Here is a 27,983-nt window from a genome sequence, read left to right as displayed (position 1 = left end):
TCCATGCCATGACCACCTTAAACACATACACATTTGCACACAGCTGCTTCAACGTGCCATAAAAAGAAAAGAATATTCAAATGCATTAAGAACTGACTTGTTCTGTTCATATTTCTATCTGTGGATCACCATGGACCTTCAGCACACACACGCACGCACATCAAAATGAGCTGCTTTGGCTGCTCCTCTCCTCCTCATGGACATTTACCAATGTAAAATACCACAGTGACAATCAAACTGGAGTAAGATTTTCCTGCAGATATACAGCCTGCAGAAGGTAATGCTTTTCTTTCTCTTTGAAAAAAACACAGGTGGATTTTATCTGAGTGAATAAAAAGAAGAGAGGAGAATACAAGATGAGGAAATAAACGAGGAAGTAATGTTGGAGAATGGAGGAAACAAAGAAGGGGTACAGGTGTTGAGGGAATAAGAGAAGAGTAAACGAAACAAAAGGAGAACAATCATAAGCAGAGGAGAGGAAGCAAGATGGGAAGAAACTATGGGAGAGGAAAGGAAACAAGTGGAGGGGAAAGAAGAAGAAAATCAGGTGAATAGAAACACAAATTTTAAAACAAGTGGGGAAGAACAAAGATGAAAGGTAAGAAGAGTGGACAAAAGAAAGCAAAAAGAGAAGTTACAAAAAGAGAAGAAATAAAATGGGATGCTGGGACACATGAGGAAAAGAACAAGAGGAGTGGAAGCAATAATAAAATTATGAAACCAAGGGCAGAACAGAGGAAATGCAGAGGAGTTGGGAAGAATAAATGGGAGACGAAAAAGGAAGAGGAAAACAAGAGAAGAGGAGGAAACAAGAAGATACAAGAGCTGAGGAGGGGAGAAGAAACGAGAGCATACGAAAGAAGAAGAGATGAAAATTGGTGTAAATAAGAAGATATAAATCAAACAGAATGGGGAAAGAAATGAAACAAGTAGTCAGGAAAGTGGAGAAGAGGACAAGAAAACAGATGACAGAAACAAGATGAGAGGAAATGACAAAAGAAGAAATTAAAAAAAAAGAAAGTAGACGAGAAGAAATCAAAGAAGGTGAAACTGCCAGAAGCAAGAAAAGAGAGAGATGACAAGAGGAGCAGAAAGGTAAAGATTAGAGGGTGAAATGAGAGGACAGGAAACATGATGGGAGGAGAGTGGGAGAGGGGAGGCCCTAGAGAGGATGAGGGCTTATCCAGGGGAGAAGATTGGGAGACCTGGATGTTGGTTTAGTCTAGCTCTTTCTGTTTGTATTGTCTGGGTTTGTTGCTGTTGTTTGCCCAAGCTTATATGCCTATTTTATCTGGTGAAAAGTTATGTGCTCCTCTGAATCTGTCTGAATCGTTTCGCTTTTCCTGTCCTAAGCATTTCGCACTGAGCAGCTCTCCAGCTGACTATACTCTCCTGCTTTATGTTCATTCCAACAGCTGTAAATTTCAGCGATTCCCCTGGCTTGCGCCTGGATCAATATTCCTTCTGTGGTTTGTTTTCTGGCAGCTGACATAACTTGGCACACCAGCAAGGATGAGTGTTGATCCTTGGTATGGCACATATGGGCTGCAGTGTTAATTCTTAGCACTGTAGATCCTGCACTGTTGATTGTGTCCAGTGTTGACTCTGGAGAAGCGTCGCTTGTTGATTCGCTTGTGTACATCTGCTGTCAGGGCCCCCAGTGGTGGCCTGCTAAACGGGGAAGAGCCTGCCTGGCAGAGCAGGGTTGTTTGTCTGCCTCCAAACATATTGATCTCCTGCAGAAGGGAAAACATTAGCGATAGCGTCTGCACAGGCTGGGCTGGAGGTGGGTAAATAGCTTTGTCAGGTCTGGCGAGCCTTCTCTGCCTTGTAGGAAATGAATAGCAGGTGTATTTGCTGAACGTTTGGAGGAGGGAATCTCCTGCCAGGCTGACAAGGCGGCCAGGATGATGGGATGTTACAGCAGACCCCATCCTCTTTTTTGGTCGTTAATGTGTGTGTGTGTGTGTGTGTGGGAAGGATGAGGCTGGGTGTTGCCTATATAGCCACAACATATTTCCTCTGCATGTCAAAAAAATACACAAGTTATGATTTAAACAGTCTAATCAAAACTAATTCAGCAGATTTGTTTAGATGCTCAAGTTCGACCAGTTTGATGTAAAGAAATATTCAATTTGAAGGCCTGACTGCCCATGATGACTGACAAAAATCCCAGAATCTTCCTTACTGTCTGTGCATGTTGCTTCCATTTGCACATAAACAAACACACATGTGACAAGCTGACAGAGGAAAAGGAGTCCAGGATATGAATATTTAACAGTAGCCTCTTGCAGCGCAGAGCCTGCCAGTCATTGTCAAATAGGACTTAATCTTTTCAATTTCTGCGTGCAAATATTCACACTGGCCACTGTTTGTTGCCCAGATTAATGAGGCTCTCTGCCCATAATCCTCCGCCGCTAATTCAAGTGGCCGCCGATGCGGTTAGCCAGGGGAGGACGAGGTGCTGAGAACACATACATAGCTGAGATTATTTCAACCTCCCCCCTTCCCTTCCCCCATCTCCTCTTTTTCTGCCCAGCCTTCCCACTTTGTCATGCTGAGTCCAGTCCAATTCACACATCTTCTTCTGTATGCAGCTGACCAATGGGGAAGCTTGTATATGTAAGTGGATTAATGTATAATTTATTATAATGGATATTTGAAAAGGAAATTAAGTGGGAATACAGTGAGAGCAGCTGGGGAAATATGAATGGATCTGATAACTTAATGAGAGTAAAGAAAGAATTTCACATGTTTTGTAATTATTATATAATCCGTATTTTTGCCCAAATAATCAATGGCAATCAGCTATTTTTCCCCCAGTCGGTCATAAAAGATTACATGATAAACTTATTTCTGAGAAATGTTCTCCAGTGTACAAAAAGTTGCATTCAGTTAACGCTTTCACTGAAAACTCACAACACTGAACATTTCTGGCATTCAGCTGAAGGGAAAAAAGCTATGAGTAGCTGATTAAAAGGGTTTTTTTCAGTCAGAGATGTGTTCTTGTCTGTTTTTGTGGAGTCTTTGTTGACTCGTGATGAATGTGTTCTTTCACAACTCTTGTGCTTTTGGGGGGGAGAAGCAAATATGCTTCTCTGTGATAATCACATTACATGATTTTAGAGTTGATAGAATTAAAAAAGAGACCATATCGGTTTGGGTACGCATGTCCATCTACTAGATATTATAAATCATTCTACAACTGCGTTATCACATTGAAATAGCTTAATCACGCCAGACGTCAAATGTCATTTCCTCTAGAAGAGGGCAGATACTACCAATCTCCAAACTAGCATGACTATGTAACTATTCTTTTCATCATGGCTATATTTAGCTCTAGCCTGATGTGTGCAATTTGTGCAAAATGAACAGTACATGCATTTTTTAGATCACTTGTCTGACTATGGGGTTGCTTAGAGGGGGCACAAACCAATAAAGACAAAAAAACCCATTCACAGTCACCTCCAAACCTACAGCCAGTATGGAATCACCAATTAGATTAGCAAATTTAAACCTAGAGTACATTTGCTGAGAGGAAACAGTGCTCATCCCTGCACTGCTTCCCTGCCCTTATAATGAATAACAGAAAAATTCAATTATATTTTCTTAATCTGGATTGGACATTTGTACATTAGTCTGGGGTTGCTTGGGGCAATATCATACACTCTGTATAGAAGATGGACATAGCCACTGTGACGCTTTTAGATTGTGAAGCCTCAAGTTTAGCATTTTAGCTATTGCTTGAGTGGATGACTGAGTGGGTTCACTGCTGCTATCATGATGCTTTGAAAACAAAGGTGAAGGAAGGGGGATTTCACTGCATGCTCATTGGTTAAAGAAAAGCAAATAAAGCAAAAAGTAAATTCTGTATCGTTCTCTTCTCTGATTCTAATAATGACCATAATTAACAAAATGAACTTCATGTTTTATTCATTCAGTATGACCAGGAAGTAGTTAGTGTGCTCATAAATTCATCAGAAAAGTGTTTATGGAGGTCAAAGAGCTGTTTACGGTTTATTTTTCCACAAACAACCTAGTCTTTTTGCAACTACATGTGCTGCCCCTATAGGCAATCAAAAACAATACATGTTTAAAGCATTCTGACTCATTTTCAGACTCTGGAGTTACATCCATCTTCTGAACAGTCTGTGGTTAGAAGCAATGGCTGACTAATGGCTGACTAACCATGGTGCATTCGTATGAATCTGTAATTTTAAATGAAATGATCATTTGTTTAATGAGAAACATGCTTAAAAGGTGTTTTTATCCAAGTCGGTCTATGTTAGCATAACCAATCAGCTTTAAAGCTGGGGATTTTAACATTAGTGTCTGTGGAGACCCACTCTGATTCTTATTTGAGAAACTGCAGTTTTGTACTTAACTGTGGATTTCTTTTTTTCTTCTGCCACTTGGGCACTCAGCTTCCATTTGATTGGAAAGTGGGTCAGTCCAACTCACCCACTGTCATGCCTGCTTTTAAAGATTATATCTTCTTTTCTGACATGCGCTTTGAGCCTAGTTCTCAATTCACACACAGGCTCATAAGGTAAAAGCCAAAGCAGCTAGGCTATTGTGGTTGTTAAAAACAAGATGTTACATGATTCAATAGCTGATGATGAACGCTAAAGGCTCTGTCTCCCATTCTACTTTAAAATACTCTAAGAATCACAAGTAAGCCCCCAATCTGAGAGTGAAGTGCTCTATTGGGGTAATGTAGTGCCATGAAGTCTTTAAGATAAGATGGGGCCTGATTATTCAAGACCTTGTATGTGAGGATTTTAAATTCGAGAAGCCAATATGGGAGAAATCTACTCTCTCTTTCTAGTCCCTGTCAGTACTCTCTGTGCAGCCTTCTGGATCAACTAGAGGCTTTTCAGGGAGGTTTTAGAATAACCTGATAAAAATTAGTTTCAGTAGTCCAGCCTAGAAGTAATAATTACAGAAACTAGTATATTCAGCATCACTCTGAGACAAGATGCTTCTAAATTTGGAGATATTGCAATGCAAGAAAGCAGTCCCAATATTTGTCTAATATATGCATTATGATAAGGAAAGTGACTAAAGAAAACATGTGACCAGAGTGTCAGTTATATTATTATATAGAGATTAGAGAATGAGTAAACTAAGACTCCCAGAAACTGTATAAGTTATTATTCTAGTGTCTTTACGTTACCATTTAAAGCGCCTTGAGGTGACTGGTGTTGTGATTTGGTATATAAATAAAACTGAATTGAATTGAATGCACACACATATTGTTATTGCACCTATTATTAAAACCAGCAACAATTATGGATGTTGTTAAACAACTGTAACAACATAATTTCATGTCTGTAAAGCCAAACTAGCCAAATTAAGGGTGTGTTTTCCTTTATATGTCATGCTTTCAGTAAGGTCCAGCAGAGAGGCAGCGATCCAGAAAGCACACCACATCATTAGTCCATATGAAAATGCAAATGCATTATCTAATCTCTAATCTAATCAAGGTAATCTCAAGGCTTTTTCACTTACCAGCAGAAACAGTAAAGCTGGTATTGTTTTTACACTGAGCCTGTGTGTGCATGTGTGTCTGTGGACAGATTTTGTCACCATGAAATCCTTCTAATCATGCCAGATTAAAACTATTATAACCAAGATCAGATGGAAAGTAGAGATGGAATGCGTCTGATCCATAAAGAGTATACTAAGGATGGACTCTACCAACCAATTTATGGACTCCTGTTTTGAAGCCTTGAGTTGTTTTTAATCTTTGCTGTCTTACCTTTCTAAAAGCAATAATAAAGCAACAATCTGAGGCAGATGTGACCTACAATCTAATGATGCTATGCATGCCCAAGGAGTAGCAAGTAGAAATGGAGAAGTTCATAGATTCAAAACTCATCATATATACTCACTGGCCACTTTATTGGGTGCATATTTCAAGTACCAGCTTTACCATCAGAATTATCTTAATTCTTTATGGCATAGATTGCTGGAAACATTCCACAAAGCTTTTGATTACATTGACAGGATAGTATTGAGCAATTGCTGCAGATTTGCAGACTGCACATCCATGATGGGAATCTCCCTTTCTGCCACATCCCAAAGGTGCTCTGTTCGGTTGAGATCAGGTGACTGAGGAGGCCATTTGAGTACAGTGAGCTCACTCGTTCAAGGAAGCGGTTTGAGATGAGTTGAGCTTTGTGACATGGCTGGAAGCAGCCATCAGAAGATGTGTGTACTGTGGTCATAAAAGGATGAACATGGTCAGCCACAATACTCAGGTAGGCTATGGCATTTGAACAATGCACAATTGGTGCTGTTCTTACCTGAGAGGAGTGACCCAGTGTGATCATCTGCTGGTTCATCTGCTGTGCCTTTCCATTAGCTGTGTGGTCATTCTCCTCTGACCACTGATGGCCACTCACTGAATATTTTCTCTTTTTCAGTTTATTCTCACTAATCAGAGATCAGCATTTTCTGAAATATTCAGACCAGCCTGTTTGGCACCAAGAATCATGCCACATTCAGTCTTTTAAATCACCTTTCACCCATTTTGATTTTCAGTTTAAGCTTCAGCTGGTCATCTTGACCGTGTCTAGATACCTGCATTGACTCGCTGATTTGATATTTGTTTTAAAATGCAGTTGAACAACTATACATATTAAAGTATATGGCATATGTAAATACAATCAAAACCTTCCTGCAATCAGATTATTGCTCCCCTGCTGGCCATTTGAAAGATTGCTGGTTCTTAAACCTTTATTCATCAGTATTTTGTTTTTTTTCCAGTGTCCTTTTCTATAAATTGATATAATGAAAATCTAAAGAATATGTCTAATGGTGTATGTATATGATGTGATTAAAGCCAATAATGATGAAGATTACCTTTAATAAACCTTTTTTAATAAAGCTTTATGGCCAGTATGGCGAATAGGACTAGTCACGATGATCAAAACCTAATCTTAAGCAGATATGGGCACCTTTTGAATTGTTTGGAAAATCTTGAACCTGTCATTTAACAGGATATAAGATCAGCTTTCTATCTGAATATATCTGAGGTAAAAATAGAGGCAACCAACAGTCCAACGAATGCTAAAAGAATAAGGCAAAATGTAGAAATGCTTGCCCACTAAAAAATATTAAAACAAAAGCCAAAAGGTAAAGGTTTTCATATGTCAGTCTTACCTAAGTATGGAGAATGCAATGAGAACTGCTAATTTCACTTTATTTTGCTGAATGTAGATTACTGCCGCAAAAAAAAAAAAAATAAATAAAAATCCAAGCAATTTTCATGTGATCTAACAGTATCGTCATTCTTTGTAGTTCATACAGTAAATGTCAACTGGTGATCCTGCTGTGGGCAGTCCAGATAGCTTTCTGACCCTCGTGATCCTTCCTCAGGGTGACTCAAATGAGGTTAAAGGTCCATGTCTCTCTCTGTCTCACACATACACATGCACACACCTCACTCCCACTACCTTGGAGGTGCAAACCATTCTCCAAGTCAGCTGCTTCCCACTCTTTATTTCCTCCAGTTTTTTTTCTCTTCACAGGAAATGCCAACCCTCTCTCCTCTCCTCTCTGCTCCTGGTCACTACCCAGAGCTCTTTAACTAAAAGCACCTTCAATGCATCGCTTGGTCCATTAGTGTTGCCAGATAGGGGAGGTTGGATCCTGGCGGCTATGTGTGACCCTACTCTGATTAATAGAGTAGGTGAGGGCAAAGGTGCAATGCACACCCCCATTCATTACTTCATTAGGATGGCCCACAGTGAAAGGTGATCTCCCTCATTATATCTCAATGAAGGGGACTGAACTCGGCACAGTGTGAGCCATCCAGTCAGGCTTTTACTCTCTGCAAATGCCCAGAACCAGCCACCTGTCTTTTTACTCTGTTCCGCATAAAGTCACACCACTTTACACCATGGTTGACTGCGGGAAAGAAATTCAACCTGATGAACAGTTGCACACATCAACTTGTGACTCCTGCTCACCTGGAGCTGAATAATGCCCTAATTATCCATTCACAAGAGCCACGTAGCATTCCACGTCAAGTTTGTGCATATTGTTTGTCTGTATGCAGAAACACGGGTGATTTAGTGCCCACGGGGTGAAAGGTGAATCTGTTTGTTTGAATTACTCCTTTATTCCGAGTAATAGAGAAGGTTATATTTGTGGGCTGTGTTTGTTTTCCTTGATGATACTTTCCAATTATTGCCTGTCCTTTCAAACAGAGCACATCCATTCATACAGTATGAGTGCAGATTCCTGCTGAGCACAAAAACACACAAAACTAATTCCAAGTGCTTCTTTCAAAACAAATTCTTTGCAGTTTTAATTGAACAGAAAATTTGAAAGGTGTATGAGGGGAAAATATAACGATCGTATTTAGGGACTAAAAAACACCAAACAGCAAAACAGCAAAATGAAGCCATGCGAAATTCACAGGGGGGAAGATTTTTCTGACTCTAAATGTTAATTCTGTACTGCCTGGTCTGAGTTCTGAGGCTTCGAATAATGCGCATGTTCATTTTTCAATCTTTTTAAATAGTTCAAAAAAGGCATATTATAAAGATGTATTGTGTCCTACTTGTATTATCTATGCCTCAAAGCCCGGCGTAGCTTCTTACTTAGAGCATAGTCCTCATTTTCTCGGAGAATAAAATGGCTAAATTACACGAATAACTGACTTTACTCCAGAATTATGTGTTCTTTCATTTTAATGAAAAGGATCACTGGATTTTACAACGAGCCAACCCTATATATGCCATCGTTCTGCCAGAAATACTCACTAGACCTATAAATATGTATGAATACAGTCCTCGGCATTTATTGTCTTTTTGCAAAAAGCAAACAAACAAAAAAACTACTATCGAGCTTTTATTAAGCAATTTAAAATAGTAATTCAACTGAAATTACACACAGCCTGTGCTACACATACACACACAAATACATAAATATACATGTGGTAGTTTAATGGATCTTAATGGTTTATTTCTCAATTGGAGGAAAATACATGTGTATGACATACATGCAGACAATTTTCACAACAAATTAACCACGTGGAAGTGGAAACTTTGAATTTCAGATTTTGAGAGTTTTGTTTGTTTTTTTTTCCAGTTGAGATTGTTGGCCAAACCAAAGCCATATCTTTTTAATAAGGACTCAAAGACTTATACATGCTCTTATTATGACAAGGCTGGATTACTGTAATTGTTTGTATATAGGTTGATGGTACAAAACGCTGCTGCTCGCCTTTTAACTGGGATGAGAAAACATGAACTCCAGCTTTAGCATCACTTTAACTGGCTTCCTGTCAATTTTATGATTCATTTTAAGATTTTATTGATTGTTTTTAAGACCTGATCTTATTCATGTCCACACTCTTGTCAGAGGTGGCTGAACTTTTTCAATTGCTGCCAAAGTCTCGGGAATGCCTTACCATTTCATAATCGAATTGCTCAAACTGTTTCTACTTTTAACTATTTGCTCAAGACTTGTTTCTACTCTCTGGCCTTTAATTCGAGCTAAACCTTGACATATGTGTGTGTTTTTTTAAGACCTGTGAAACGCTTTGCTTGTTGTTTTAAATGTGCTATACAAAAAAACTATACAATACTCTACAAATAAGCATGACCTTTTCCACACAACAACTTAAACGAATGCCCTGAAAGAGAAACTTTTCAAAGGTATGCTAAGAAATATGACAAGTAGCCCTTAAAACACAAAATGTACATGAAAGATTGACAGAGCATCTGGGTCTGATATTATTTACTTTACCTTTATGATTTGAATATCTCAATTAGTATTTTCAAATCATAGTTAATATAACATGATGTATGTTTTATAAATTATATTCACTATTAGATGAATAGCGCACAGTATTTTTTTTAGGGTGGGCCTACTGTAGGATTGACAAGTCACTGTTAAATGAGTGTTTGGTGTCCTTGATTTCTTTGTTAGATCTACTCGTTACTTCTGAGATCTGGTTTCCCAAAAACAAGATGGTGACAGACAAATTGCTCAAGTAGAGGCTTCACAAACCAGTGGATGACATTACATCCACTGGTTTGTACATCTATCTTTTATATAGTCTATATTTAACACTGTCAAACATCACATATGATGGAGTCAAACTGACTCAGTAATGTCAGTTATACAGCAGTATCTAAAGTTGGCTAACATTAGCCACCACAATTTAAACTAAAAAAAACAAAAACAAGTAAGGCTTTGGCAGCAAATCCTGCGGGAAAGAATTCAGACTATGAATGAATTCAAGGTGGCTTTTCTGAGAGACTGAATGTGATGTTCTTTTTCTTATTCTCGTACTTATTTTTAAATAATTGATTGTGTTAATTTATTTAAGAACCAAGACCGAGTGGTAGATTTAAAAATAACAATGCCCCCGGTGATGCGTGTCAAGCACGTGTGCATTCAATTATGCAATCTTATATGCACATAGGTGCATACATGCTTGAATATGAATTTATCTGTGAGGGCAGGGTTGGCTGCCTCCAGTGGGATAGAGGTGTTGGTGGTGCCGAGCAGGAGGAGACAGGAGCAGGGAAGATAGAGGGGAGCGAGAGAGTCCCTCAGGCGTGTCCGGGCTCTGATGGCTCCCCTGACAACCTCCTCTGTAATGGTCTCCCTCTCTCTCTCTGAGTGCTGTGAAATTGCAGGCCGGCGCTCTACAGCTGAGGACTCAGAGGAGACAAACGGCCTTTTAATTCAGAGCGCAGAGAGGTGACGGAGAGGGAGGCCCTAAGGGAGGGCTACCAATCAGACATCCATCATACTAACCTCTCCCCTGGGACTGGCCCTGCCAAAGAGGGGCCCTGGAGGTGGTCTTGAGCGTACATGTGCGCGCGCCTTTGGGGTTGGGGTGACACCGCATGCATAGGAGGGAGGTAGGAGAGGGGAGGAAGCGGTCTGCTCAGGTGTCTGGGCTGCGATGGTGCAGAGTGGAGGGGAGTGGAGCATTGAAGATGAGGTCTGAATTTGGGTGTGAGGGCTGAATTTCTTTCCCCCTCCCCATGTCTCCCATTTATTTATGTACCTGTTCTAGATTTATATTCCCATCCACCACTTCTTCCCTTCAATTTAAGACTTCATTTCAGCTCGCAGTGCAAAGCAAGCACCTAAAAAATGATCCAGCTGCATCAACCTGATGGGGTGTTTGCCTGTTTTTAAGAACATTTTCATAAATTTAATCAGCACAAACACGTAGATTCTTCAGTGCTGTAGGAACCGAGACTGAAGAAAATCCCAGGTTCAGGGTTTGTGGACATTAGTTGTGTTGTTTAAATTATCGCCTTTATTCCTCCTGCATTATGAATAAAACTACGGAGAGGGAGAGACCTGGATGCTGCACGGCAGAGATATTTTATGAAGACCTCTCAGTAAAGAAAGGTGACTGATGTTCAAACCACTTCAGATGTTGGTCCTTGAAAAATATGTGTTGTGATGGTCTGTCAGCCTGCATAAACAGTTGCAACGCGCAAACAAACCCCACCCTGTCCTTTAAAAACAAACTAATAATTTCAGAAGTAAACATGTTATTATTAAACGCTTCATCCAAATTTCTATTTAATTATTCTCGTCTGATTTTGAAAGGTATTCCAATCTTTTTTATGCGCTGAATGACAAAAATCAGTCCTTCAGCACTTTACCATGCACAAAGCCTTTTTTTTATGCAGGCAAAAAGACAAAAAGGGGGTTTTATTGCTAAACTTTGTATGTGATGAAAATAAATTCCAGGGTGCAGGTAAGTGAACTTTACTTTGTCTTTCAATTTTTTCATTCAAAGTTAATGTTTTATTAGGACATTTTTTCTGCTCTGTTGGTGGGCTGCTTTTTAAGTTACTTTATAAAAGACAAATGTGTGTTTTGCCATTAGCTAAATGAGGTGATATGACTGCTGTCTGCACGACAGTGGAGAAGGAAGCAATTAAGGATCACAAAGAATGCGTCCTTAAATTTGATGCCACGTGATTGTTAGTAAGGTCAGCTGATTCTCACTGGGGGGAAAAAGGGAAGCCTGCTGCTGTCCTTGGTGCTTGCTGCCTTTGGTACCATGGACAGCTCCCTCATTTTTCTCCACAGGTGAGTGTCTCACTCTTTGGGTGGTGTTTAGCGTGCACAGAAGAGCAGAACAAAGCAAAAGCAAACAGAGCTTCTTTATACCCTTGCACAGCTGCATTCAAACTAGAGGTTTTCCTCACATGCTCTTTTCCCCACTGTGGGCTTTTTGTCTGTACCTCCCTGACCCCCCCCCCCCCCCCCCACACACACACACACACACACACACTCCATCTCAGTTTGTGGGCTAAAGGTCATTGAAGCTTGAGTAATTCAGGAAACTTATTCAGCCTCATCTCTACAAAAACCAGATCTGGCCAGGTTAAACCACAGATACCTGTAGAGTAAATCCACACTTGGATGTGTGGCATCATTTTGATAAGAAAAACACTCATTTTTGCTTAGAACACTAACACTAATTATACCTCGTGTCATAGCTGAAAGGCCGGAGGTTCCTTTAAACGCTCTACACACCATCAGTGTACCAATTTAGGAAGACAGTAAAAAGAGAAACTGAAGTAAGGAAAAAACAAATAGGGTAGATAAGGAGAAAGAAAGAAAGAAAGAAAGAAAGAAAGAAAGAAAGAAAGAAAGAAAGAAAGAAAGAAAGCATTTTTTATACATAGCTTCTGCCATCATGATGCCTGTTTGGTAAAATGAAATAAAAAATATTGTGACCTATTTTTAAAAAAAATATTATCAATACTCTTTTAAATTTTATGCAATCAGTAAATATTCGTTATCTTAAAGCTAACACCTTCTTAGAACCTTTCATAGTAAAAGCACCTAAATGTTGATACAAGTATATTTCATAGATAGATCCTAACAGTTTTCCTTTCTTCCTCTGTTAAAACTAACAACCTTGTTGTTTGTCTGTTCCTCTAAATGTTATCTTGAATGGCCTTCAGTCGTGTAAAATGAGCCAAAATTCACACCTAATTTCATTCAAATGAGGCCCCATTATGCTTAAAACAGTCTCACCCAACACGAATTAGCGCATCGCATGTTTGCTTAACTGCAACTAACAAAACGAGGCTGTTGGTAAATATTGAAATTCCCTTCGATTGGTGGCCACTCTGTTAAAGCGCCGGGTGACCACGCTCTCCCTATTGATGAGCTCCTGCTAATCCATCGCATTTCCCTGCAAATAGCTTTCTGCATGAGAAAAGGCCCGCGTCCCCCCTCCTCCTCCTGTCTTCGCCCAGCACAGCCTTGTTCGGCTACTCCCTCTCCCAACAAGCTACTTCTAGTCCGATTCATTTCAGAGGCGTGCCCGTTGTACCTATGCACTGACATTTTCACGTTCATCGCCAGTAAAATGTTCTGACGTTCATAGTCTAACCTGCAACTGATGCATTCCCTTCTAAAGCCAGTGCCGTCTCCGTGACCCACCGTGAAACTTCCTCATGCCTGTTGGCCTCTATCAGCGCCACTACAAACACCCTGCATCCACGGCCTAGGTGTTTTCTGCTCAGGGTCCGCTCGGAGGCTACAGCTATGAACGTGTAACCATAACAACTGCGCTCTGATTGGCTCTTCTGGCACGGGAATTAACAAGGGCGTCATCCAATCTCAGCGCAGGAAGCGCGTCGCGCTGGCAAAACCTCGTGATAACCAAGGCACAGGGACGTGCAAGTGGCGACGTGAGGTGAGCCTGAAGGAAATTACTGGACCCCAAACAAAGCGTGAGCAAAAGGGATAAATTATTTAGAAGTAAACACGTTTAAAAAATGATGTTTTAACATTGAATTGGCGAGAAAACATGTCTGGTTTGGCCATTACGCAGTCCATCAGCTGGCGCAGCTGAATTTTTTCTCCCCTCTTCTCCTCTGGATTTGTGGATTGTGACAAGTAGCAGGACAGCGACCAAACAGGACCAGGACTACAGCAGTTCTCGGGGATTGTCACTCCGCTGCCTTTGAACGACAGGTCCCTCCAGTTTTCGCCTGACAGCACACCTCTCTGAGCCAAGACGTTGTTCCGCGTAAACTCGGAGTGCCCAAGTCCGAGCAGCGCAGTCCGCGTGGGTAGGTCGGCACTCGGCGTCCTGCAGGCCGGCGATATGATGGTCCAGTGTGCCGGGTGCGAACGGCCCATCTTGGACCGGTTCCTCCTCAACGTGCTGGACAGAGCCTGGCACGCCAAGTGCGTCCAGTGCTGTGAGTGCAACTGCAACCTCACCGAGAAGTGCTTCTCCAGAGACGGAAAGCTCTATTGCAAAATTGACTTTTTCAGGTAACTGAATTTGGAATCAAGAGGTCTTCAAAAAAAAAAAGAGAGGGAGAGAGAGAGAAAGAAAGAAATCACGCTTTGATTCAAGCATTCGTCAACACCTTTACAATAAGGGAAATTATTTTGGGGTTAAAGATTGATAAAAAAAAAAAAATAGAAGAACAGGATGAAGAAAAATACAAATTAAAGCCTGGCACATAAAGTCGAGCTCGGTGCGCTGGACTCAGGTCATAGGCCACGTTAACCCGTACTTGGATTTTTTTTTTTATGGTTAAAGGAATTTAAGATAAATCTAAAAGTATACATTTTCCCTTATTTGTTAATAATATCCGTAATTTTTAAAATGCATGATTTTTACCTATCTCTGTGTGGTGACATTTTTAGGAAATGATATGAACCGTGTGGCGTCAAAAGGGGCCTCTATTATAAAAGAATGGACATATAAATATATTGATTCTGTATCCTCGTGTATTCTGTGCTTATTTTTTTTTCTTTTCTTTAAAAAAAATCTATTTCCAGCTCCAGACAACACTTTTATTTCAAACACCCATTAGGCTATTAACCGGTTCACAATTTCCAAAAAGTGTTCCAGGTAATTGAGTGATAAGTGAAGCCCTTGTTTGTCACTCTCTTAGCATCATTTTCATTTGTATGTGTCAGTTATTTTCTCCCAAATTGTCTAATGACATGTAAGACACATCAGCCTTTGTTGGGACGGGGCTATTATTGGCCTCGCGCAGCCTTGGCCGTCATATTACCACAGGTCCCATCAAGCGGTGGATTTAAATGGCCAGCCATTAGCTAGGCGAAACAGTAATCACCCTAATGTGTCCATTTGTTGTGTAAGTAGAGTTGTGCCCTTTCGCTGGGGGAGGCTTGGTCACGCATGTGAAAAGCGGATAGTGATGCGATACCATTGTAAGTGAATGGAAAGGCAAGCACAGTGTTAAAACAATGCTCCACAACAAGGGTGCCTGCAGTCACCCAAAGGCTTAACCAGCCCCCGACAGGCGGACTTAAAATCCAGCTACAGCAGGCCCAAAGTGAGCCTTAAGCATCTGTTCAAACTCTTTCCATCAGTAAAGACATCTGGGCAGGCGAGAAATACTGTAAGCGTCACTCAGTCAAATGTGCTTTATCGCACTTCTTTTGAGAGTAATTAAAAAGAGAGAAAGGGGAAAAAACGGACTCACCCCGGCAAATGAGGAGGGGGAATTTTAGTGAATTTATTTTTGGGCTATTTGTGTATCAAATCGATGAGTCTTCCCACCCAGTGCTATTTAAGCGCGGGTGAATATGGATTAAGAGAAGATTTGCACGCTAAGATGCTCCTACTCTGCCTAATCCTATAATATATCCACGAGTACAATGTGTTGATTGTCACTAATACGTTTTGCGTGGGGTTATTGTCAGAGCACCTCAATCAAAATTAGGAAGGTTTTTTTAAAAAAAAAAACCTTTCTCTAAAGTCTTTTTCTAAATGATTTTAATGGCTATGTTATCAACACTCTCATAGAGAGAGGTGCTCTGGTTGAGTAATTACCTGTTACGTTTTATTTACTAAAAACGTTACAGTGGATTATTATTATTATTATTATTATTATTATTATTATTATTATTATTATGTGTTAGTGACATTTATATCACTTGCTAAACTAAAGGCGTTAAACCTGTTTATTCCTTCTAAATTAATATTATTTTAATACCAGCTTCTTTTTAGTATTAATGATTATATGATGGATGTGGGTAATTTCTAACAGACCCCTTTACGCGCTGCCGTCATAAAAAAAAAAATCTCAATCTCACCTTCATTTTTCGTTTTCCGTGCAGGCGATTTGGCACTAAATGCGCTGGCTGTCTGCAGGGAATCTCGCCGAACGACTTGGTCCGCAAAGCTCGAAGCAAAGTGTTTCACCTAAACTGCTTCACCTGCATGGTGTGTAACAAACAGCTGTCCACGGGAGAAGAACTCTATGTGATAGACGAGAACAAGTTTGTGTGCAAAGATGATTATCTGAGCTCCGGGGCCATAAAGGAAGTCAACTTGAACTCAGGTAAGCGAAGCGACACCAGGCCTGCGCTGCGTTTTTGTCTCCCATTCAACAATAAGCAATGATAACAATAAGAGGGCTGCTGAGGGCGTTGTTTATTTTAATAACCGTGGAACCGATTTAAAAAGAAAGAAAGAAAGAAAGAAATCGGATGAATAAATTGGCAATCAGCATTTTAATAGACAAAAGAAAAGCAGAAGTGGCGGCTTTAAATATAAGTTGATGCTGAGCTTTTGCAGCATTCCGCGGAGAGCATCTCACAGTAACCTTATGAGATGAATACTTTCAATATTTACCTCCAAAGAACAATAGCTTTCTGTTATTATACGTCAGGGTCCACTGGGGATGAGTCTGTTGGTCTGGCCGTGTGTGCTGCTCCTCATTCCACTCTATTTATCCTTATAAAAAGCTCAGGAGGGCAGCAACTCCACTCCACACCCTATTTACTAAAGGTGTCACGCGTCCCTTTTTCATAAACCCTTTGTTTTGATCTCCAATATAAATCTCTTCATTTGCTCGCAAATGTAATATGGCTGCATGCCCGTATGTCATCTTTTTTTGTGTGCGTAAATTGGAGATGTTAGCAACTGTGGATTTTTATTTTTATTTTTTGGTATTATTTTGCGCATTTGTTTTTTGCGTTTTGTTTGATACTTCAGATATTATTTAAGAAAAATAAATATACAAATAAAGAAAGAAGGGAAAACAGAAACTGGGAGACAAAAATTCACCGAGGGGCGTAAAAACGCATTTCATTTACCATTAGGTCAAGTTTCGGATGCGTAATAGTCAGCAACGCTTGTGTGCATCTCCAAGGCTGATTAAAACAGCCCCCCACCACCACCCACCGCACCCCGCCACCCCCCACCTTGACATTTCGGATCGTGACCTGACCTTCCTTCTTGTTTGTCCCCCCACCCATCCGCCCCGTCCCCCAGTGTCGTCGTGCACAGATAGGAGTTTATCGCCGGATCTGCAGGACCCAATACAGGACGACATAAAAGAGACGGACAATTCAACGTCCTCAGATAAGGAAACGAACAATATTGAGAACGAGGAGCAGAACTCTGGGGCCAAAAGGCGGGGGCCCCGGACCACCATCAAGGCCAAGCAGCTGGAAACGTTAAAGGCTGCTTTTGTTGCCACGCCGAAACCGACCCGGCACATTCGAGAACAGCTGGCACAGGAAACAGGGCTGAACATGCGCGTCATCCAGGTAAGATCAGCTGTGTTGTTTGTGGATCGCTGGAACTTTTTTTTTCTTCGATTCAGATGAGGGAGGGATCTGCGGCGACACGGACAGATTAGAGACAGATGACACATTATAAATCAAAGGAATTACTTTTTAATTTTACTGAAATGTGCAGACATTTAATTGAAAGCCTCATCATCTATTAGTGAAATGCCAAAACACGATGCGGACTATTAGATGAATATATGCCACATTTAAACGAACCCCACCACCTGCTGTATGTAAACTGTCTTCCTTGTTTGTTTATGTGTTGTGGAAGTATTTCATGAAATATATGGATTTGGTTGATTTTATTTTGTACTGTAGCATTTTTTTTCCTAGCTTGTAAAACCCCCCAAAAAACAGTCCAACATATGGAACTGCAGGCAGCATGGTGCCTAAAATGAGAGTTTCATGTTTGCATTAACAGTAGATTCACAATATGCAGAAAAGCATTGTTTTTAATGTTCACACTTACTTATTTTATTATTTATTTATGATTGACTTTTATAGAAATATGGTTACAACATTTGATACTTTTATTTAAACGCAAGTTGTTTTTTTTAAATTACTGCATTCAAAATCATAAATCACACTTTATTTTTTCTATAAAAAAGAGTCTCCTACTTGCTTGTAATTTCAGCATAAAAACATCAAAGCACACTTTGAACTTACACTAATACATTTTATTGATGCATGAGAAATACATTATTTGTAAAAGAATTTCCTTTTTTGGGGTGCAGACTGTGTTTGTTTCAGCAATAACATGTGATGCACAGCCATGAAATTAGTGAAAGGTTAGCTTTGTTTTTGCCAAAGGTAAGAGCAAACCCACATACAAACATGTTGTGCAATACAACACAAGCATACATTGTTTTTGGACCTCTCTGCCATCCTCAAAACACACACACAGACACACATGCAAGCACACATGCTTGATGCCTGGGTGCAGACTGTGTTAGGATGATTAGCACCATCTCTGCCAACTGTGATGTGGCTTTTTGTGCACTCACTGTAATTATCGCTGATTTCACAGATTTACATACCACCCTCCCCTTTCCCACCTCTCCGCTCTTACTCACTTACAGCCCGTGCCTCTCCACCGCTTCATCTATATCATAAACTGCAGCCAGCATGTGCGAGTGTGCAGCAACAGAGCTCAATCGCTCAATGAATCAATCAATCATTCAATGAACCAGCAAACCAGTCGATATATCAGTCAGTCAGTCTGGGCTGCGATAAGCCCCCCCCCCACCCCCCCACCTCCCCATTCCACCTCTGCACCCTCCGCCTGTGTGTGTTGCTCGGAGCCAAAATGGAGGCTGCGTTTCGTCATCTTCCTCCCTGTTCAGTGTGTGTTAAATACCATTGCTCTCAACGCAGGGAGCCCTGTGAGCCACGCTGCTTCTCCAGCATGCGTATGTAATCCCTAAGCAACGCTCTCTCAAGGGAAGCGAGAGCATTTCCATAAAAATGTACCCTACAGTTAGATGATTGTTCTCAATAAGCAGGTGTTGCGTTTGCCGCTGGAGCACAGAGTGCAGAGCCTAAGTAGTTTTAGGTGTATGTGTGGAAGGGGATATGTGTGTGTGTGTGTGTGTGTGTGTTTTTCTTTTTTTTTGTGAGTGTGTTTTTGTTAATCTGTAGCACAGTGGGATTCTCCCTCTGGCATAGCCTAGCTGGTGTGAACATAGATCATTATGCAGCAGTGAAGCAAAGGCGAAACGAGATGTGTTATGTGCTTATAATTCAAAGACATTCTTCCATATGATGCACCGTTTTGCAATTTTGAAACCCTCCTTTGTTTGTCTTTGAAAGACAGTTTATTTAATCTCAGTGGTTTAACTTCATATGGCTTTGTATTTGGGGCCGTTGATATTACTTTGCTATTCATCTGAAATTTGCAACAGGAAACTGCCATCATCACTGGAAAAATGGAGCAGAAATTGTTCCTTTCTTGTTATTATTCAGTCATCGCTGGCTTTCCTAATTTTTCATTTTGATCCTTTTGTGCTTTTTTGACATGAACTCTAACACTGTAGCACAAAACGCCTCCCGATTCATTATGTGCAAACAACGATTTGATTATACCTATGTAATTCTTGTGTCGCACTGCAGAATGCTCATATGAGATTGAGTTCTTTGACTTTTTCTGTTAATGGCATTTTTATGGGTTTTTATACTTTAAAAACCCATAGAACCCATCAAGTCATTTTTGAAGCTGAATTTCAAGCATTTACACCTCAATTAATACAAATGAAAACAGGCCACAGCTAATTGTGGTACAGTAAATACAGTTCAAAATGGGTGCAGAGGTGCCAGATAATTGGGAGGCAAGTACGTTGTGTCATTTCTGGGAAATAGTTTGCAGCTTCTGAATAAAAGCTCTTTAAAGGAATCAATTCATTTGAATTTAATTGTGAAATTTGAAAGTGGTGCAAACTTTGCAACATTGAGCATTAACAGTAAGAAAAACCCTTAAAACGATTAGTTGGTCCATATGTAATTGTTTTAGCTTTTCAATTGTGGTTCACAGATTTTTTTTTTGTTTTGTTTTTGATCACACCCCAGTGTTACTCTCACATCGACATCATTTGTGCGTTTTTACAAGCCCTGCAAGGTTTACTACAGTTTGAGTGAATGGTGATTTGAAAAAGGATGACAATAAACTACAAATTTGTAAAAAAAAAAAAAAAAAAAAGAAAGAAAGAAAAAAGATGAGATCGGCTGATAACTCAGACCCTGGTTTGTTTCAGGTCTGGTTCCAGAACAGAAGATCCAAAGAACGGAGAATGAAGCAGCTGAGTGCTCTGGGCGCCCGACGGCATGCCTTCTTCAGGGGCCCGAGGAGGATGAGGCCGCTGGGAGGCAGGCTGGAAGACCCAGACATCTTAGGACCTGGAGCCTACGGTTACTATGGAGGTACGAAATGAACGCTGTGACAACAGATGCAGTGCTAGCACAAATTTAGTGCACACTTCTTGCTGTGTCTTTAAATACACTCAGATACCACACCTGCAGGTTCTTTACCTCTTGCAATATTAATGCGCAATATGGAGCAAGTGCAATAGCAAATATAATCTGTATCCCTGGTTTCACACTCAAAAAAAGGTGATATTGTGTAAGCAAACTGCAGTTCTGAGGAAAGCAGGTGCCTGGAGGATGTTTTTCACATTGCAAGTATATCACATAAATCTGCTATATATTAGAATACAGGTGGAGCCCCAGTGTACTTTATTGGATCATTTGCTTTCACATTACTTTCTTGAATCCACTCATCTTTTGTTCAGAGATGAAATGATCAGGACTTGAGTCTAAGTCTAATCTCGTGCACGCTGCACTCAGTTTGTGTGGTACACAATAACCAGCTAAGAAGCTTTTAACTGTTAACTGTTCCGAGCACAGCTCTGTAGTCTGGTTATCTCAGCGCGCCCAGAGGAATGTAAATAAAGTTTCAATCCTGTTGAACTGTCACATTTGTTACATAGCTAGGAGAGAAAATGCTAGATAGGAGCACATATGTTCCAGTGGGACACTTTGCAAACAAAGCTTGCAGCATGGGTGGCATGACTGAAGTGTGATTTTTTTATTTATTTATTTATTTATTTTGGCCTTTCAGAATGGTGAACTTCAAAAATGGCACCTGTAATGGCTCCACTATATTTGTGAGAATTGATTTCTGTGCCATTCAGCAATAGAAACACGTCTCCCTTCTTGTCTCTCTTAACTTTTATTCAGCATGAAGTTGCACCTAATAACCCTTTCCAAGATGACAACTTGTGAGTGTCATTCACTTTCTGAAAAGTAGCTAGCTTCCGTCTTAAAAACACAGCTGTGAGAGAAGAATACTTGTTCAAAGAAAGAAAGGGTGAGTTCGATAAGGATGTAAAAATGAATAGAAGATTTATTCATTTTAAAGAGAGATGCATTCATTTTAACCAAAGCCAGACACATACCTCCATACAGGAATATATTTAGCTATTGCTATATAAGATAAGCTAGACTTATTAGTGCACTAATATACTGACCATTCTAATGCAAATAACTACAACGAACAACACCCTGATGAAATATTTCTGCTGCCACAAGGGGAAAACAAGGCATGCATTTGCACTTATAGTCCAAAGGTTTCATAAAAAAAGGAGTTGGTTTGTTGCTGAAATAGATTCTCCAGTTGGTGTAGAGATTGTCAAAAAAACATTGCTTTTTAAAGGTCATAAAAAAATAAAGAGAAAAAAGACCCTTTGCTTCAAAAGAAAATAATCTCAAGACAAAAGAGCGAGATAACAACACAGCGCTAACGCAACAGCCGCCCCACACTGTACTGCAGGAATAAAGCCGATGCACCTGTCATGCATATCAGCAGTTTGTTTTTGATGGACAGTCTGTGAGCTGCTGTTTCCATACAGCACCTCCTGCACCTCTACCTGAAGGGCCCTGGCATTGAGGATACAATAAACCGGAGCCATCAAGGCTGCAACACAGGGAGTGGGAGGGGAAAAGAGAGGACAAAAAACCTCCATCCCTCGCTCTCATGTCTCTCGCTTTCTTTGCACTCTGCTTTTCACACCCTTTTGTCCCACGGCAGCGCAGGCCAGCCTGCTTGCCTTTATCTAAGCTCGCTGCCTCCTCGTGTTCCTCTGCTGCTGTTCAGAGCGAGCGATGCCTGTGTGTGTGGTATGATGCATCTGCATGTATGAGTGTAATTATAGTTTGCAGAGCTGACACTCCCCTCAGCACCTACCCTGGTCTCTCTCTCTCTCTTTCATCCGCACACACATGAACACACCACAAGACAAGCTTTTTGCTTATCCCCAAGGTCAGCTGAACTAGCAGGAGCCTGTTTGGGAAATCTAACAATTAGCTTGTTTGCAAAACCTTTGATTATACCTCCTGATAATTTATAACAAATAAATAAAACAAAATTACACACTACGACAAATAAATGCAGATTTTACAATTAGGCCGAATGTTTCTTGAGGTATAACCTGTTAGTTCTCGAGCCTCCCCGTTTCGACTGAAATAGCAGCGAGAAGAACATATGGTAGGAGTGGAGAAATGTTAGTGTAGCATCTGGGGCACGGGGATAAAACCTGTCATCGATCTCGGTTCACGGCGGTGCTGAAACCGAATAGATTTAATGCAACTCTGGGAGTTTGGAATGAGAAACAGGAGGCAGTTGAAGGTTTGTAGTAATTGTTGATTAGTAGATGCAAAGAGTGTATAAAGTAACAGGCTATTTGTTAAGCCAATCAATTCTTTCTAAACTGTTTTGGTCATTGCTTATGATGAACAACACACGAAATAGAAAATCACTTAATATTTAATCATTTTAAAAATCACCTTCCAGACTTTTTGCAGTGCAAGCACTGCCTGTGGCTACTTGTCATCTGAGTCCACTGTGCTGGCTGTAGTGGAAGAATAATTGCAGTGCCTGTTTGAAAGCATAGCTGTGTTGATTTAAGATCGATTCATTTTGTTTTTTCTAATAATAGGGGCACATATTCATATAATTTAAGTTTCTTGTATGTAAGGAACAGGTTAGCTTAAAGCTCAATATACAACCTTGGGAACAGCTATAGTCTGTCTTAGTTATTAGATTAAATCTTCCTGTCTGCAACATTAAATCTCAAAAAGTACAAATACAAACCCTTTTTCAGGTCGACTGCTGTATATAGGATATGAGCTCCCCTGAAAACACGATTTGCAACATTTTGGGTGGTCTCTAAAATACTGACAATATACTACTGTTGCGATTCTGCATGTAGAATTAAGCTATTATATTGCATGACTACGTGCAATCACAGTTTAATGTGAATTCTTATGGGTGGATTTGTTTCCTTCAGTCAGAGCTAGCATTTTCTTTTCCACTGTTTGTGCTGAGCTGGTCAAAAGAAGTCTTTGTGCTAAGCTAAGCTGAGTGGAACTGCCCTTTGGTGATTGCATTACATCTATGAGACAACCTCAAGAGTAGCATGGGCTGCCCTTAATAATAGCCTTGGCAAGACGAGTGTTCATCTTAAAGACCATAGTTGTTGCCAGTTTAAAACACTAAATGCACCATACACACTACATGCAAAGAAGTTACAGGGAGTTTGCAGGGTTGATTCAGTAAATGGTTGCCGGCTTCATATCTGCTACATTATTTGATATGTTTAAATTTAGTATAGGTTTCTCATTTGTAGCCGAGACCAGAAGGTCATATTTTGTGTTTCGACTGGCAGATTTCCAGGTACTCTGGATCAAAAGACCATCTTATAAGCGATGATAATCCCTTAGAAAGTTGTTTTAATTATGCAGTCAACAGGGATAGTCTTTGGGGATGTCACTGTTTATTTTTGACACTCAAAACTCTTCTTCTACTATGGGAACCAGAAACAAAATTGTGCTGTAGAAGTACGAGCGAGGAAACAAAGAGATGTCTGAAACCTCTAAGAGACATAAGCATGCCAGTCAGTGTCATAGGTTAACCAGGAAATATTTATTTATCCAAGTATGCAATGAAGAACATCTTTGAAAGCAACAAGATCTGTTATTAATGTGTCAGTTGTTTGCTCTTTGTTCGCTTTGAAGTGAACGCCAGGAGAAGGTGCAGACATTTTCGGCAAGACGAACCACGACCTGGCTCAGAGTGTTATAGAGGAAGCATTTTAAACATGAAGGTTCTGCAACAGATATATTTTTAGCCATTCTGTATGATGCATCTAGTTTGCACTTTCTGCACTATAAGAGTAAATCTACTCTTATAGGTGTAACAACATGTTGCACAAAAATCTGTGCAATCAAAAGATTAATTCTATTGATGACAAAATATTTGGCTTTTTTTAATAATGTGACTAACGGTCCAAAAAGTCACAATGACCTGCTTTCATTTCATGATTATCACAGTAATGAAAAATTCACTTGTAACCATAAGCTAATCTATAACTTTGCTGTTTGTTGTATTTTATTTATTGGGAATTAATTAGCCTTCAAGTGGCTGAATAGGGTCATGACTGAAATCTTTCCCACCACATATTGTTGATCTATTTACAACTTGTTGTAGTTTATGTATAAAATATTTTTTAATAATATATTTTTTTCTGTTAATTATGGATTCCTGGCTAACAGAGCTAGAGTAGAAAGATTAACTACTGCAGAAGCATTAAGGCGAATACTCAATGCCCAAAGTGCTGATGGAGATGAATGGGTTAATGCTGTTAATTCATAAAAATGACTGAAACCCATAATTATTTACATTAGAAATTCTGAGAATGTCAAATAAATGAAAGAGTACAGGTATGCTGAATGACCTCACTCGGTCATTTTCATAATTAGGTAGTTTGGTTGCATGAGGGTTGAAGTCCAAAAGCAAATTCAAGGTTGTGGCGAGAGATTTGGGAAATAAATGTGTACAAAAACATACAGAATGAGCAGTTATACAGTTATTTATGATACTAATCTAATACAATATTAACATAACATTGATAATAAACCTTTAAATATCATGGTTGTCATCGGGGCTTTGCTATCGTGACACTGGATACAAACACAGTGGGAACATGGCAAGATGGAGTCACGCTGACACGATGCTGAAAGCACGATGTAGTGGACAAAACAGTGGAGAGAGGTATAAATAAAAAGGAGAAATAGCATGAAAAAAAGATTTCTAACGACATTTTAATGCCATTCTCCTTTTCTAACTTTTAACATCTGAGCTGTTCTTGCTAATTTTGCTTTTTTATTTTTTACTTTTTCAAAATTGATTTTGTGTCGTGAAGTGTTGGTCAGATGAAATGAATAAAAAGATGTCAAACTGTGTGGGACATCTGGTGTTGACCTCTGACATTTCTTTTGGACTGGTTGAATAATAATAAAAATAGCCATCAAATAATTCTTTGCTGAGTGATCAACACTAAAGTAGAGAAACCACCCGTAGTTCAGCAAATAACCACAACCCAGTAATGTAGAAGCAAGCGACAGCGCTGGTGTTTGTCATCAGACCTGACAGAGAGAAGCAGCCGACAGGACATGGCAGGGCTGCAGGGAAGCTGGAATCTCATTTTGGAATTTCTCATCCAAATCCAGAAGTTTCTGTAGGGGAATCCATCGAGGTACACGCATGGCTGCGAGCTGAATGAGGGAGAGGGAGATGAATGCACTGTGTAAGAGGCGAGAGAACTGAGGTGGAGAGGTGTGGAGTTGTTTATACACTCAAATGAGGCTGTTGGAGACCGGTTGGTTGGGAATTGGACATGATCAATTTCACCACTTAGGTAGGGGTGGAGCCGTGTGTATAAATGTAGACTGCTTGGGGGAACTGTAAGTGTTTTATGTATCTGATAGAAAGTCTAACCACATGTGTTCTCTTCTTACACCACAGAATACCAAGGTGACTATTATGGACCAGGGACCAACTACGACTTCTTTCCCCATGGCCCTCCATCATCACAGGCTCAATCTCCAGCTGACTCCCCCTACATCCTGGGCTCTGGTCCCGGAGCGATGGAGGGTTCAGGCCACCACCCGTCAGATGACCAAAGGTTCACGGACATGATCTCCCATGCGGAAACTCCCAGTCCAGAGCCGGGCTTACCAAACTCACTTCAGCCTGTCCCGGGGGAGGCATTCGGGGGTGGGCCCAGTCCTCCTTTCTCCTTGGCCAGTAATTCCAGTTACAGCGCTCCAATGTCCCACCAAGGCCAGGAGATGGGAGAAACCACCGCTTGGTAAAGGACAAAAACACAGGGACCATTGCCTAGGCTGAATGTCAGCCTAGTTAATTCAGGAGATGAATTAAAAAAACAAACAAAACAAACAAAAAAAAAACCCATTGTGGGGTGAAAATTACAGCTCAGATTTTTATGGACTGATTTTCACAACTGATGAACTGATGGACAGAATCAAGAATGGGATAGCTTGTAGGAGAACGTAATATTTGCTGCCCAGTAGACACTCCAAAGCATATCCCTTCCTGGATTACTGGACTTGAAATATATATATTTAAAAAGAAAAAAAAATGCGATTCCACCCAGCAAAAGTGCTTCTCGCCTTCCCCTTGACGTTAATGACGGTATCATCTAATAGGGAGAAATGCCAAAGGGGACATGTTTAGTTCTCTTAGTTTCTCACCACCTTCTTTAAGACATTGCTTCAAAGCAGTATTAGTTTCCATTCTGTTGCTCTTCAATGCCACTTCACGCTCAGCATAACAAAGGAGCCGGTTTTGATACATGCTTTAATGTTCATCTACAAACACGCCTGTTTCAATCGAGGCAGCTTATTTTAAACATTCGCCAACATGTCAAATCAAACAAAAGCTGCCACTTGATAGACACGCTGACACCTCCAGCACGGCACTGACATTCTCTAGCCCACGTCTCAGCTATAAGTCCCTTAATGCACACAAAGCGTTCTTGATCATAGCTCAAAAGAAGGATGTCTATACCATTATTCAAAACACGGACACAATTATACAGACACTTGTACCCACACACACACACATACACACACACGGACAAATCTCACACCCATCGAAGCGGCCCTGATAGTTCTGCTCTGCACACTGCTTCACCTGACCTTCCTTTTGTTACTGTCCCTTTTAAAAAACATGTTTTAATGGAATTGATTTTCAAAAGAACATTGAACCCATAATGGAGAATGTCCTTCAACAGCTGAGGTCTCCTTCCTCTAAAGAGAGAAAACAAAAGAGGGGGCAGACAACATCTGTGACATTACCGCTGTCTGCTCCGAAGCACTCATTGCCATCTAGTGGCCACATTTTTAAGGCACAGAGAATTAAAATAAGCTCAAAAGCGGCAGACTCGGGTTGTGTGTGTGTGTTTGTGTCTATCACTGTGTGTGTGAACATCTTTGTGCTTCAAAGGACAAATTCTCTGCATTTTATTTCAGACCGATCAGGGCCAAGTGTCACCACAGCTGCTATTTGAAAAGTCCGCCTTTGTGAAAACATATTAAAAGAAAGAATGATTATTTTTTGTCTCTCAATTCCTAATTTCAACTCCATGTCATTCTTTACTCTCTCAGCTCAATCTCATCTCTACACAAAATGTCTCAAACAGACCACATCTAACACGAGGAATGCTGTTTTTTTCTGCAATGAGTTAGCTCTACTTGAAATTTTGTTTTCAGATCGTCTGTATTTCCTTTCAACATTGTTTCAGATGTAGGAAGAATGTGTCTTTTTTTCTGTTGTATGGAGATATTCTTGGATACAGGACTGAGTGGGAGCTTGTCTGTGTCTTTCTGAACGCTTGCGAGTGTGTATGCTTGTTCGTGTGTGTGTGTGTGTGTGTGTGTGTGTGTGTGTGTGTGTGTGTGTGTGTGTGTGTAGATTTATGGGGGGGAATTGGGGCAAGGCTGTATTATTTCTATGTAAATAGCACTGGTAATAAAACCTTCTCTTATAA

At 40.3% G+C, this 27,983-nt stretch overlaps 1 protein-coding gene across 2 annotated transcripts; it reads left to right on the top strand.

Annotated features, from left to right (window-relative positions):
* On the top strand, window positions 1-27,983 carry lhx5 (LIM homeobox 5). 2 transcript variants are annotated; one of them, XM_086301438.1, is made up of 5 exons: window positions 1-1,095; window positions 16,123-16,346; window positions 17,282-17,559; window positions 20,331-20,496; window positions 25,937-27,983. In XM_086301438.1, the coding sequence occupies exons 1-5, from the start codon at window positions 1,076-1,078 to the stop codon at window positions 26,284-26,286; spliced, it is 1,038 nt and encodes a 345-aa protein (XP_086157564.1). In that variant the 5' UTR covers window positions 1-1,075; the 3' UTR covers window positions 26,287-27,983. The 2 variants fall into 2 exon arrangements, with proteins under 2 accessions (XP_086157564.1, XP_086157563.1); XM_086301437.1 differs by lacking the exon at window positions 1-1,095 and adding an exon at window positions 13,326-14,295.

This window comes from Aulonocara sp. 'chitande type north' Nkhata Bay, linkage group LG7 (genome assembly GCF_057382095.1).
Source record: "Aulonocara sp. 'chitande type north' Nkhata Bay isolate Kocher_YH1m ecotype deep benthic linkage group LG7, A_spYH_male_GT1.1, whole genome shotgun sequence".
Taxonomy (NCBI): domain Eukaryota; kingdom Metazoa; phylum Chordata; class Actinopteri; order Cichliformes; family Cichlidae; genus Aulonocara; species Aulonocara sp. 'chitande type north' Nkhata Bay.
This window is presented reverse-complemented; position numbering and strand designations above follow the sequence as displayed.

What these genes read in the sequence shown, in the direction of transcription:
- lhx5 (XM_086301437.1), top strand. Translation starts at nt 14,123, where the DNA reads ATGATGGTCCAGTGTGCCGGGTGCGAACGGCCCATCTTGGACCGGTTC. An exon ending in GGAAGTCAACTTGAACTCAG is followed by an intron (nt 16,347 to 17,281) that starts GTAAGCGAAGCG and finishes CCCGTCCCCCAG; the next exon opens with TGTCGTCGTGCACAGATAGG. An exon ending in TGAACATGCGCGTCATCCAG is followed by an intron (nt 17,560 to 20,330) that starts GTAAGATCAGCT and finishes GGTTTGTTTCAG; the next exon opens with GTCTGGTTCCAGAACAGAAG.